The 13,107-nt window shown below is 45.8% G+C and overlaps 1 protein-coding gene across 4 annotated transcripts; it reads right to left on the bottom strand.

Moving 5' to 3' along the window:
* Positions 9,424-11,776, bottom strand: ADM (adrenomedullin). 4 transcript variants are annotated; one of them, XM_018059530.1, is made up of 5 exons: positions 11,606-11,755; positions 11,423-11,524; positions 11,060-11,178; positions 10,760-10,909; positions 9,424-10,526 (listed from the first exon to the last, which is right to left on the bottom strand). In XM_018059530.1, the coding sequence occupies exons 3-5, from the start codon at positions 11,155-11,157 to the stop codon at positions 10,205-10,207; spliced, it is 570 nt and encodes a 189-aa protein (XP_017915019.1). In that variant the 5' UTR covers positions 11,158-11,178; positions 11,423-11,524; positions 11,606-11,755; the 3' UTR covers positions 9,424-10,204. The 4 variants fall into 4 exon arrangements, with proteins under 4 accessions (XP_017915019.1, XP_017915018.1, XP_005689756.1 ...); XM_018059529.1 differs by lacking the exon at positions 11,423-11,524 and having other exon boundaries at positions 9,424-10,523; positions 11,606-11,776; XM_005689699.3 differs by lacking the exon at positions 11,423-11,524 and having other exon boundaries at positions 11,606-11,774.

Here is a 13,107-nt window from a genome sequence, read left to right as displayed (position 1 = left end):
TGTAAGAGAGAGAGATAAATTGGGAGATTGGGATTGACATGTACACACTAATATATATATAAAATGGATAACCAATAAGAACCTATTGTATAGCTCAGAGAACTCTACTCAATACTCTGTAATGATCTATATGAGAACAGAATCTAAAAATGAGTGGATATATGTATACGCAGAATTGATTCACTTTGCTGTACAGCAGAAACTAACACATTATAAATCAAATATACTCCAACAAAAAGTAATTAAAAATTTTTAATTGCAAGAGATTTATGCTGTATTAATGATTTGCAGGCAGATGAATTCTTTCTTCAAATAAACCCTGACATGGGACCCCAACATACAAAACAAAAAAGAGTAGACCTGCTCCGCTTGAGACTAGAGTGTGTGTGCTAAGTCACTTCAGTCATGTCCGACTCTGAGCGGACCTATGGACTGTAGCCCGTCAGGCTCCTCTGTCCATTGGATTCTCTAGGTAAGAATATGGGAGTGAAGCGGGTTGCCCTGCTCTCCTCCAGGGGATCTTCCCAACCCAGGGATCAAACCCTCACCTCTTACGTATCCTGCATCGGCTGCCAGGTTCTTTACGACTACCACCACTGGGGCTGGAGAGTCTAGCTCTTTTTCTTCCTCCTTGTCTCCCCAGGAATCTGCAGAAGTAACCCCAGGAAACCTTGTGGCTCTATAGGACACAGTCTGAAAACCTCTGTAGTCTATGATGAAGAAAACCTCTGTAGTCTATGATGAAGGAAACCTCTTAAGTCCTGCAGAAAATGTATATTACTTAGTATTAATATATGTATTAGATAACTGCTAATCATTTGGGAAAAAAAATAAAGTTAAATCTCTACCTTACATCATATACCAAAATAAATTCTAGTCACCTTAAAATGTTTAAAGTACAAAATGAAATCAGATGAATAATAGAAAAATAGATGAATATTCTGAAATACAAAATAAATTCTAGTCACCTTAAAATGTTTAAAGTACAAAATGAAATCAGATGAATAATAGAAAAATAGGTGAATATTCTGAAATATTAAGATAGAAGGACTTCCTAATCAAGCCAACAAAGGCAAAAATTAAGGGAAAAACTAGTATTTTTGTTTATATAAATATCTAAAGTTTTATAGGGCAAAAAAATAAATCACATTTCACAAAAAAAGGAATATGTGTATGTGACAAAACTTTAATATTCCTAAATTAAGGAGAATTTCAAATTAAAAAAACACTTCAATAGAATAAAAGGATCAACAGCAACAAAACAATATATATGAGGACATATAAATTATCATAAAGATGTGAAAAATATTTCATTACCATTGATCAATATTATAAATTAAAGTAATAATGAGAAGAGTTGATACTGACTCCTATTTTTGATGATAATGGCAAACTAGATAAGCTAAAAATTTAACTACTATAAAACACCTAGACATGTTAAGTAAAGCATACTTAACATCCTTTTAAATAGATAACTGAACTCCCATGAACATACCGAAAATTCACAAGAGACCAAACCAAGGTAACTGAAAATCAGAATGCAGAGCTTGAACTGAAAAGTATCAATAGTTGCTCGGGCTTCGGGGAGGATTTTCCTCTCCCTGGTAATAAAGAAACTTTCTTAGGGACAGAAGAAAAGGAACTGAGACACTCGAGTAAATCCAGGATCCTCCAAAAGCTATGCTCCACTTCTCCAACACAAAAGCCATCTGCATGGTTTACAAACACCAAATCAGGAAATTAATATTAAAAATGGCTGGTATGAGAGGGAGACGATATATATGTACATACAGCTGATTCACGCTGTTGTACAGCAGACACTAACACAACATTGTAAAGCAATTATACTCCAATAAAAAAAATCTGGTATAACAACTCTGGAGCAGTAAGAAAAAACAAACACAAACCTCTCTGGAGCAATTCACCTCAACCCAGAAGCTTTAACAAGGTGAGCTCAGAACCCAAAATTACAGAAATAGGAAATAAATCATGATGACTAAGAGTCAGCTGATAAAGATTATAGAGTTATTAGAATGAAAGTATAGGGACTTCTCTTGTGGTCCAGTGGCTGAGACTCCAGGCTCCCAACGCAGGAGGCCCAGGTTCAATCCCTGGTAAGATCCCACATGCCACAATTAAGAGTTTACATGCCACAACTAAAGATCCTGCATGCCACAGTTAACACCCAGTGCAGCCAAATAAATAAATTTTTTTCTTTTAAAAATAATGAAGGCATCAACTAAAAATGTGCAGAATTAGCAATATATAAATGTAGTCTAAAAACATAGGAAAAGAATAAAACTTTCTAATAAGAAATATCATTTTTACCTATCAGATAACACAGTATTAAGAAAGAGGGATAATGCTCAGTGTTTCTAAGGATATAGGAGACTGACATTTACTGTTAGTAGAAGTAAAAACTGATCATCCCAGAGGTTGATCTGGCAATATGTATACAGTAATTAACAAAAAAGTACATACTCATGGGCTCAATAAATTTACTTATTTCTTTATTGAAATATAGTTGACTTACAATACTATATTAGCTTCAGGTATACAATGTAGTGATTTTTATAGATTATGCACCAAGCAAAGTTGGGGCTTCTCAGGTGGCTCAGTGGTAAAAAATTTGCCTGACAATGCCAGAGACCAGGAGACAGGGTTTCCATCCCTGGGTCGGGAAGATCCCCTGGAGAAGGGAATGGCAATCTGCTCCAGTATTCTTGTATTCTTGGAGGGAAAAACCCTGTGGAGAGAGGAGCCAGGTGGGCTACAGTCCATGGGGTCGCAAAGAGACAGACACAAGTGAGCGCACGCACAGTGACCAGACTGCACCCTCTATACAATTCCCTGGTAAAAGGATCCAGACATAACTGAGCATGCACCATGCAAAGTTATCACAATATTATTGACTATATTTCCTGTGCTGTACATTACGTTCGTGTGATTTACTTATTCTGCAACTGGTGGTTTATGCTTCTTAATCCCTTTCCCTATTTTATCCATTCCCCATCCTCCTCCCCTCTAGCAACTACTAGTTTCTTCTCTGCATCTATTTCTGTTTTGTCCTGTTTCGTTTTTTTTTTTAATTCTATCTGTAAGTGAAAACATATAGTATTTGTCTTTCTGTCTGACATTTCACTTAGCGTAATGCCCTTTAGGTCCATCCATGTCTGTTGCAGCAAGATTTCATTCTTATTTATGACTAAACAACAGTGGTCATGTATGGATGTGAGAGTTGGACTGTGAAGAAAGCTGAGCGCCAAAGAACTGATGCTTTTGAACTGTGGTGTTGGAGAAGACTCTTGAAAGTCCCTTGGACTGCAAGGAGATCCAACCAGTCCATTCTGAAGATCAGCCCTGGGATTTCTTTGGAAGGCATGATGCTAAAGCTGAAACTCCAGTACTTTGCCCACCTCATCGAAGAGTTGACTCATTGGAAAAGACTCTGATGCTGGGAGGGACTGGGGGCAGGAGGAGAAGGGGACGACAGAGGATGAGATGGCTGGATGGCATCACTGATTGATGCACGTGAGTCTGAGTGAACTCCGGGAGTTGGTGATGGACAGGGACACCTGGCATGCAGCGATTCATGGGGTTACAAAGAGTCGGACACGACTGAGGGACTGAACTGAACTGAACTGAATATTCTATTGTGTATCATACAGGTACATGTGTGCTGTGTGCTTAATAGTTCAGTCGTGTCCAACTCTTTGTTATCCCATGGACTGTAGCCCATCAGGCTCCTCTTGCACACATCTATTCAAATTAGCATGTTTATTTTTTTATTTTTATTTTTATTTATTTTTTATTTTAATTTTTAAAAAAATTTTTATTTATTCATTTATTTTTAAAAATAAATACCCAGGAGTATAATTGCTGGATTGCTTGGTAGCTCCATTTTAATTTTTTTTTTTTTGAGGACCCCTCATGCTGTTTTCCATAGAGATTATACCAATTTAGATTCACATCAACAGTGACAAGGATTGCTTTTACTCTGCATCCTCTACAACACCTGATATTTCTTGTCTTTTAGATGATAGCCATTCTGACTCATGTGAGGTGGTGTTTCATTGTGGTTTTGATTTTTGTTTCCCTGATGATGAGTGTTGTTGGGTATCTTTTCAATGCTCTTACTGACCTTTTGTATGTTTTTTTTGGAAAAATACTTATTCAGATCCTCTGCCCATTTTTTAATCAGACTGGTTTTTTGATGTTGAGTTGTTCAAGTTCTTTACATATTTTGGATATTAACCCCTCATCAGATGAGTCATTTGCAAACATCTTCTCTCATTCAGTAGGTTGCCTTTTTGTTTTGTTGATAGCTTCCTTTGCTATCCAAAAGCTTTTTAGCTTGATGTGGTCTCATTTGTTTATTTTTGCTTTTGTTGTCCTTGCCTGAGGAGACAAGCAACGTTTTTGTTAAGACCAACATCAAAGAACACATTGGCTATGTTTTCTTCTGGAAGTTTTAAGGTTTCAGAGGTTACATGTAAATCTTTAAAACATTTTTAGTTTACATTTGCATGTGGAGTGAGAAAATGGTCTAAATAATTTTACTTCTAAGAATTTACCTTTAAAATAATAAAATAAATGAAGTGCTAAAATTCAGTAGTAATCAGTAATGGAAGTTAAATCAATAGTACCTTATTAATGTATACCCTTTTGGATGGCAAACGTGAATCCATACAGAGGTTGACAGGGAGACGGGGAGGTAGGAACATGCACTGTGGGTGGGAATACAAACTGGTTACAGGCATTCTGAAAAGTAATCTCACAAAATTTAGCATTTTCTGCAGAAGTCTCTTGATGCCATTTCTGGATATATAATCTGAAGAAATTCTCATTCAGATCCATTAGAGGACATGAAACAGGATGTTCTTGTATACATTATTTGTGGCAAACAGGGGCTAGAGGCAATCCAAGTGTCTCTCATTAAGAGACAAAAAAATTAAAATGTGGTAGATGCATTGTTACTCCATAATATGCAGCTGTAAGAAGGAATAATCTACTTGGATAATTATTTTTTAAGTGGTTAATAAGAAAAAGTAGGAAAATTTTCAACACAATATGCTGCTGCTACTGCTGCTAAGTCGCTTCAGTCGTGTTCGACTCTGTGCGACCCCATAGACGGCAGCCTACCAGGCTCCCCTGTCCCTGGGATTCTCCAGGTAAGAACACTGGAGTGGACTGCCAGTTCCTTCTCCAATGCATGAAAGTGAGAAGTGAAAATGAAGTCGCTCAGTTGTGTCCGACTCTTTAGCGACCCCATGGAAAAATTTTAACACAATATACTTGTATGTTAAAAACACATAGTCATGGCTGCTCTCTCCTTCTGAGATGGCTCACACTCTGCCTGTGGAGTGCACGTCTCTCTAAATAATCCACTTCTTAACCTATCACTGTCTCTCACCGAATTCTTTCTGTGATGAGACATCAAGAACCTGAGCATTATTAAGTCCTAAAATCAGCAGGTCTTTGTTCCTGAAAAGAAGAGCTGATACTGATTAATTGGAAAGAACAAGTTTGGAATGATAAAGTGCTTCACACAGAACACATACACACTCAAACACATAGTCACAAAATCACAAAACAATTTTACGGGATTATAAGCATAGAATAAGTAAAATATCAAACATATGAAAGACAGTTCCTGTGGAGGACATGGGAAGGGGGATGGGAAATAAAGGAGAAAAAAAAATAATTACAACAAGAGAGAAGCCTTGCAAAGACGGATAACAACAACTTGCCTTAAACTGAGGAGTATGTTTAATTCAGCTCTCTGGACTCAAGTTCAGTTTTTAAGAATGTGTATATGTGTATATGTCTAAAAACATCTTAAAAGGTAAACACTAAAATACTAGTCGTGGTTATCTCTCTGGGAGTGGTATGAAAGGTGAATCATTTCTTTTTTTTTTTACACTGAATAAATATTGTATAATAAGTAACATGCATTTCCTTCTCAAAAACTCATCTTAATACTCAAAACTACTTTCTGGTTTTTGATAGATGTACAATAACCTAGTAAATTCATCTGCCTGTGTGGTCACAGTCATTTTATTATTTTTCCAGAACGTTCCAAAATAACTCTGGAAGGAGACCAGTGGGACCACCAAATAGCTATCTAGCCTCACCCTTCTTCCCATGCAAATGAAGACCAAGCCTCCAGTCAGGCTTTGTCAAAAAGCTCTGTGGGATCCAAGCTAACAAGACCCTTGGCTTCCCAGCTGGGGAAAGGAGGGGCAGCACTCAGAACTCTGTCAGCTGAAAAGCTGGCCTAGGCAGCAGTTGCCAAAGACAAAGCTTCCACCTAAGGGTGGAAACTCTATTTGCAGCTTTGTAGACACAGGTGTCCTTCCAGGCGACTCAAGACCTGCAGTGTGGGACTGGGTTTGGCCAGGAATAGCTCAGAAGGCCTTCCTCTCAGAAGCCAGCTCTTGAGGTCTTCAGTGTATGTTCTAACTATATTTGGCAACAAAAACCAAAGAGGTCAGTAGCTTAGCTCAGGGGGGGAAAGAGACTATTTCTGATTTATAATCCCCGCTTCAAACCAGGTCCAAGAATTTAAAAACTCACTTCATTTATTTATTTTGCACTCACTGAGCATACCACTGAAGCCATTCTGGTTTCCAGTTCTACCAGCCTCATGTAAATCTCTCAGAACCACAGGTGGAAATCACCTACCCAAGCCATCTTCATATTAGAGGACATTTGGGGACATCTGGCTTGAGAATTCAAATGTTAAAATTATCCCACCTTACTCTCTATGTCTTCATAGCATCAAAATAGCCTGTAGCACTTGAGTGCAAATCCAAACTCCAGCCCTGATTACTCACTGTGTGACCTTGGCTTAGTTACTTTACGTCTCTGAGGTTCAACCTCTTTATCCGCAGACAGAACAGAGATAATAACACCCACTCCACAAGGCTGCTGTAAGAATTAAATGAGATAAGAGGTTAAAGTGGCAAGGAGAATGTCAAATACAAAGCAGGTGCTAAAAAAAGAAATCGGTTTCCATTCCTCCCCATCATTCCCTTCCACCCTTAGCTGCTCAGCCAAGGTGTCAGCTTTTGAAGAAACTGCTTGGTACATTGTGTTTGATTACAAATGGATGGTACCATTCCCACAGCCAGCAACAGTAGCTAAAGATAAAAGCTGTGGCTACTCTTCAGCCACCGACAGGTCGGATCAGCTCACAAATGACTCATCACTGTTGATAAACGATGTGTTCTTGGAATCGAGAGGCCTTATCCTGACAGGCTTTGACACCTTAGGAAAAGAAAAAAAAAATTCAGAAGGAAGGTTGGATGGTTCACAGAGAAGGTCTCCACAGTTTGATGACGACCTTCAGTCAATTCAGAACTTGTACTGGACTGGTTTAAGGAAGGTCTCTTCTCTCTTCAGATACATCTCCAATCACTGATTTTTTTTTTAGTTGGGAAGGACTCCATCTGAGCAGCTGCCTTTTCATCTCAGAGCTGAACCATCTCTTTCACTTGCCTTGGATTCCCTGAAGGGAGTCATAAGACTCCCTGGGCAGAAGGCAAATGCCTGCTCCCTGCTCAGAACAGCCCTAAGCTAGTGCCCAACCTGCCTTTGGCAGCTTTGCCTGCCGGCTGAAACTCTGCCAGGGTGAGGTTTGGCTGAAGGGCTCTGTGGCTCTGGGACAAACGTTGGCTCAAGGAGAAGGGTGAGTATTTAACCCCGAGTTACTGTCTGCAAGCCTGAAGTGTTTGTGGCTCTCTGGTTTTTGTAGCCCCTTCAGACCACTCAAAACCACTCACTGGCATGGGAATTCCAAAACTGGATTTTGTAGTTACTCTTCCAATACACCCCCTGCACCTTGTGCAGTGCCTGGCACAGAGCTCCCTCTAAGTGAATTTTACTAGAAGGATCTTGAGGACAGGATGGGCTCTTGCTGCATTTGTAACCCCTAGAATCCTAACAAACCTCATAAAATTAAGATCAAATAGGACAATGAACTATATGAAGACTACAGGTTCAACAGCCAGGTGCTCAAAACAGAGGTCTCAGATGGTCTTCAAAGACATTCCACATACTAGGATCTACTTTCTTTGAACTGGAAACTGCTTCAGAAGCAGGCAGTCTCTGGACCCCAGACCTTGGCCCTCTTTCAGCCTCACTCAGGCTTTTTCTGAAAGGAACTATTCTAGGCCCTCAGAAGGGACCTTGTGGTATGCAATGGGTGCAAAAACAAAAACAAGGTAGGCTGCCCTGGAAACGCTTTTATTATTCAAACTCTCCGTCAGATTTTCTTCACCAGGAAGGTTTCTGAGATCACCCAGAAGCACCAACGTTCCATCCTGGATCTCCAGGATGTTGACTGAGACCAATGGGACAGGGGCATCAATAGTAGGGTGCCTTCTCCTCTCCTCCTCTTCTGTCCGAACTGTTTCAATGTCCGCTGCCCTTCTAGTCACCCACTGGAGCTTAGTGTCTGGCTTGTATCACCAGAACTGGGGTCAACTGTCTAAGATGTTTAGGTATAAATTTAAGCAAAGGGGAGGAAGGAAGAAGGGAGAGAAGTGTAGAAAAAAAATGAAAAAGTCTTGGGAAGGAGGAAGGAAGAGGAGAGCGGCAAGGAGAGGCGGGAACAATGAAGGTCTCAGGCCGTCGCAGGCGCACGGTTCCGGCGGCACGTCCGTCCGGCCCGCCTCCGGTCAGCAGCTGCACGCTGCGCAGCGTGTGGGCGCTGAGTCACGGTCCCAGAACAGTGAGCCACGGTACAGGTCTGGGGGGGGCAGTCCTGGTTGGCATCTGCAAACTGTTTTTTTCTTTCCTCTTTCATTAAGGCTGTGTGCTGACTCCCACGTAGGAGGACTTATTAAACCGCACGTACCGCCTGACGGCTCTCTGGCACGTCGGAGGCGGCCGGCTGGGGGCGCCGCAGCATCGCTTATGAGCCCGCCGACTCGCTGGGGCTCCGGACCGGGAGAGGACTGGGGTTAACTGGCCCGGCTGAGCACTTCCCGGAGGAGCTCGCGCTTTTTGCTGGAGTCGCTTCTAATTTTAGCACCGCTGCGGCAGGGGGAAACTCCTTAGCTGGAAAGCCTCAGAGACCACCCCAACTCTCCGAGGGGCGCTTTCGCGCGGGGTTTCGTGAGCCACTCCATAAAATCTGGGACTCTGTTGCGCAATCGAGAGTCCAAGTTCACCTCCCCACTAAGGGCTCACTCTACTCTACCCGGCCCCCCTGCCCCACGAGGATGAGACCTGGAACATATCCGCAAAGCCCCGAGCGGCAAGCAAGACGCGCTCCGCGCGTCCCACCGTAGAGGGTTACTCCGGCAGCTCAGCCAGCGCAGCCGTCCTAACCTTCCCACGCCAGGCGGCAGGACCCCAAGGCTCCCGGGCAGACCGAGACCCGGGACACTCTCCCTCCCAAGACTCGTGACCCGAGAATGAATCAGCACTGAGACAGTTTATTGGTTTGCTACTTCTTAAATCACCCACTTTATGTAAATAGATTATACAGACATGGTGTTTTCTTCTTCCACAAGAGGTAACTCATCTCTTTCACGCACACACTCTCACATTCCACGCAGCAAACAACCTTGCATCTCGCTGAGACATTCACTTATTAAAATAGAGGGGAGGGGAACAATACAATTGCTTTAAAATGCCCTTAATACAATATATAACGTACAAAAATATCTCTATATTTGAAGTTACAAAAAAATCTTGACAACAAATTTAAATATTGATAATTACCTCTGTATATACAACACTCATTGCACTTTTCCTCTCTAGGTTTCGGAAAGTTCAAGTAATAGTGAGGCTTGCACCCCGGTGGGGTGACACCCCATCAGGAATCAGTTTGTGGGCGGGCACGGTAGTGGCTCAGACCCTTGCCTCTGAGGGTCTCAGCATTTATTTCGCAGTTTCTCCTCTCCGTGAGCCTGGCAGACGACGCTCCTTTGGATTCCCTCTGCACCCACCTCCCCACCCTGGGCACCTGGCCCCAATTAGTATGAAGAGAACACTGTCTCTCCTCCGCGGAGGACGCGTTCCTGCAAAGCCAGTGCTCGCTGGCTGCCGGACGGTGCCTCCTGGACTCTCGGTCTCTCGGGGCTGTTCTCAGCCCCGGCCCATGGGCTGAGTGAGGGGCTCGGCTCGCGGAAGCCCTCCCGCCCGAGAGGTGCCGGCGAGAGGCTTGCGCGACTGTTCGCTGCTGCCCAGGCGCCTAAATCCTAAGGAGGGTGGCAAATACTTGATGCACCCGGGAGTCCGGGGCCCCTCGCGCCTTTGGCTCTGGAGGCTGTAATAGAGTCCGACCCAAGCCGGCCTCGGGCAGTGAACGTCGGCGTCGACGGCCGTAGCCCTGAGGGCTGATCTTGTTCCTGGGGGCGACTCCGTCCTTGTCCTTGTCCGTGAACTGGTAGATCTGATGCGCCAACTTCTGCACCGTGCACGTCCCGAAGCGACAACCAAAGCCCCGCTGGCCCTGGAAGTTGTTCAAACTCTGGCGGTAGCGCTTGACTCGGATGCGGGCTGCGTCAGGACTGCTGGAGACGGGAAAGGAAGGCTATGTGAGACCCCCACCACCACCACCACATCCACCATCATCACCACCACCACCACCAAGCAGGTCTTTGGTCTCAGGCATCGGGAACGCAGCCACTCTAAGACCGGAGGGAGCTAGAAATTGCCATCTCCATCTCAACTGCAATACAGCCCTGATGATCCCCAGGGCTAGGGCAAAGGAGGAGGGATCCGCAACAGCGCCTGGCATAGTTACCTGGCCTGAGGGCTGCGAGAGGCGCCCTTCACGTCCTGGGGCCGAATAAGAGTCTGGACAGGCCCGGCCTTCATGTCGGCGAGCCCGGTGGGGTAGCTACGGGACTCGCGAAGTTCCCTTTTTCCACGACTTAGCGCCCACTTATTCCATCTAAAAAACAAAGAGACTCCATTCGCAATCGTCCTGGCGAGGTCTTGGCCCATTCCCATTCCTCTTCAGTTCTAACCCCTCGGCGACCACTGGTCAGTTTCCCTTGCCTTGCAGGTACCAGGACTGGGGAAGGCGCTGCCAGCCACTCACTTCTTTCGGAACTCTGCCGCCACGTCGAGCCGTGCGGTGTCCACGCCTAGGAAGATGAGCGAGCCCAGGTACATGAGGGCGACGGGAACCAGCTTCATCCCGGCGGCGATGCGCAGACCCTGGGAAAGGAGAAAAAAGAGCGGAGCTTGAGTGTCCCGGCCTGCCGCACCGGCGGGCGGGGCAAGGAGGCGAGCGGGGGGCCCCCAGCGCGGCCAGGGTGAGCCTGCACTCCGCCTGACTCAGACGCTTATCTCCCAGGGGCGCAGAGAGGCGCCAGCGGCATTTGCACCCGCCAAGCGGGTGACAGGCCCTGCAGGGGAGGCCGCTGCGCAGCGCCAGGCTCCCAGAGGTTCCCCACTCAACTTCTCAGAATTTGGCTGACGGAGCAGAGGGGACTGGGTCTCTGGAGTTCCAGTTGTGTCCACGAGCTGGGCTCGGGATGTGGGACGCACCCAGCAGAGAACCCTGCAAAGTAGATTGTACCCCTCACTCAGCGCTTCTAGGCAAGCCCCCACAACTTCAACCCGCCCCGCCCGCGGTGCATACCTGCTGAGGGAGTGATCTGCCAAAATTCTTTGGAGTATTAAGTCTGAGACGGCGCTCTGGCAGTGGCAAAACCCCGACGTCGAAGCTGCAGTGAGAAGCCAAAAGTGAGAAGGTTCGAGCTGTTTCGCCTAGTGTCACCAAGAAACCACTGAGTGGCCGGCTCGCGTTCCTGGGCTTTATAAGCGAGCAGGGGGCGGGGCCTAAGCGCCCTTCACTCCCTCCCTCCCTTCCCTTGGGCGCGCGCTCTATAATCGGGCACGCGCATTTCTTGTCCGTGAGTGTGGGGTTTGTAGGTTGGGGAGAGGGGTGTCCCTCATGCCTAGAAAGTTTTAGAGATGAGCTCCAGGAGACTGATGCAGGAACTGCCCCGGCACAGCGTTCAGACCTTAAGCCGGGACGAAGCAGAGCCGGTACAACCTCTTGGGGTCCTTCCTTACCTAGGACCCATGCAGCCCAGAGTGTAAGGTCTGGCGCAGAACTGCAAGAGCCAGCGCGGGGTACCACGTGGATGACCCGAACCCCAGACCTCGGGAGCTGTGGCCTCGAGTGGACCGCACCCCGTGCCGGCTTGGTGCCTGACCTGGCCGCGACCCCAGACTCCCGCGGAGCCTCACGGGCAGGACGCAGAGCACTACTGAGAGGAGGGGGGCTCGCCAGCGCTGCCCCTCCCCCCCTTCCCCCCCCCCCCCCGAGCGGTCGAGACTCTGGGTTCTGGGGATGGACTGGTAAGATTTCGCAATAGGGGCAAGGCTCCGAAAGGCTAATTTGAGAATTGGGAGTTAGAGCGGGGAGTCACCTGAAGTTTCAGAATTTGCATGCCTGTTTAGAAATATAGGAATAACCAAAATTACGACGAAGAATAGTTTCGTTCCCCCCCCCCGTAATCAAATTATGCCTTATAAGGTTACAACCTGAGAGTTTGCCTGACTGCCCTTGAAGCCTTCATTCACCCCTTGTAAACGTGAGGATTTACTGCCAAGGAGCACACTAATGCTTCACGTATGTTAATCGCTTTACACTTTACAAACCATGGCCACATCCTGATCTCCTTTGATCCTCACACCTACCCTTGAGTTAGACAAGGAAGGTAACATCAATTTTCCACTTGGTGAAATGAGAAAACTAAAGTTCAGAGGGGTAAGCATTTGCTCAAAGTCACACCAAAGGTGGTAAACAGCTCGGCCAGGAAGCATGCATGGCAGACTGGAGTGGGGCGCGGCATGGATATTTTTCTAGGCTGGGGCCATCATCTCCTCAAGGGGGAGACGAGAGTCCTAGCCCCCGCCCAAAGATGTATGCCTGTTCATGATGAATCACCCCCAAACACGTTTGTCGCCCGTTTATGCTCTTCCATCACTGCTTCTTGACTTCACTTTCTTACTTAAATTCTGGAGGTCAAACTGGGGAGGGAACTTAGCCCCGCGGGTCTCCCCCTCTTCTTGCAGGGGAGCTTCTGTAGTTCTGTCACCCACTACCCTGGATACGTGTCCTGAAGCTGAGAG

Source organism: Capra hircus, chromosome 15 (genome assembly GCF_001704415.2).
Source record: "Capra hircus breed San Clemente chromosome 15, ASM170441v1, whole genome shotgun sequence".
Taxonomy (NCBI): Eukaryota; Metazoa; Chordata; class Mammalia; order Artiodactyla; family Bovidae; genus Capra; species Capra hircus.
This window is presented reverse-complemented; position numbering and strand designations above follow the sequence as displayed.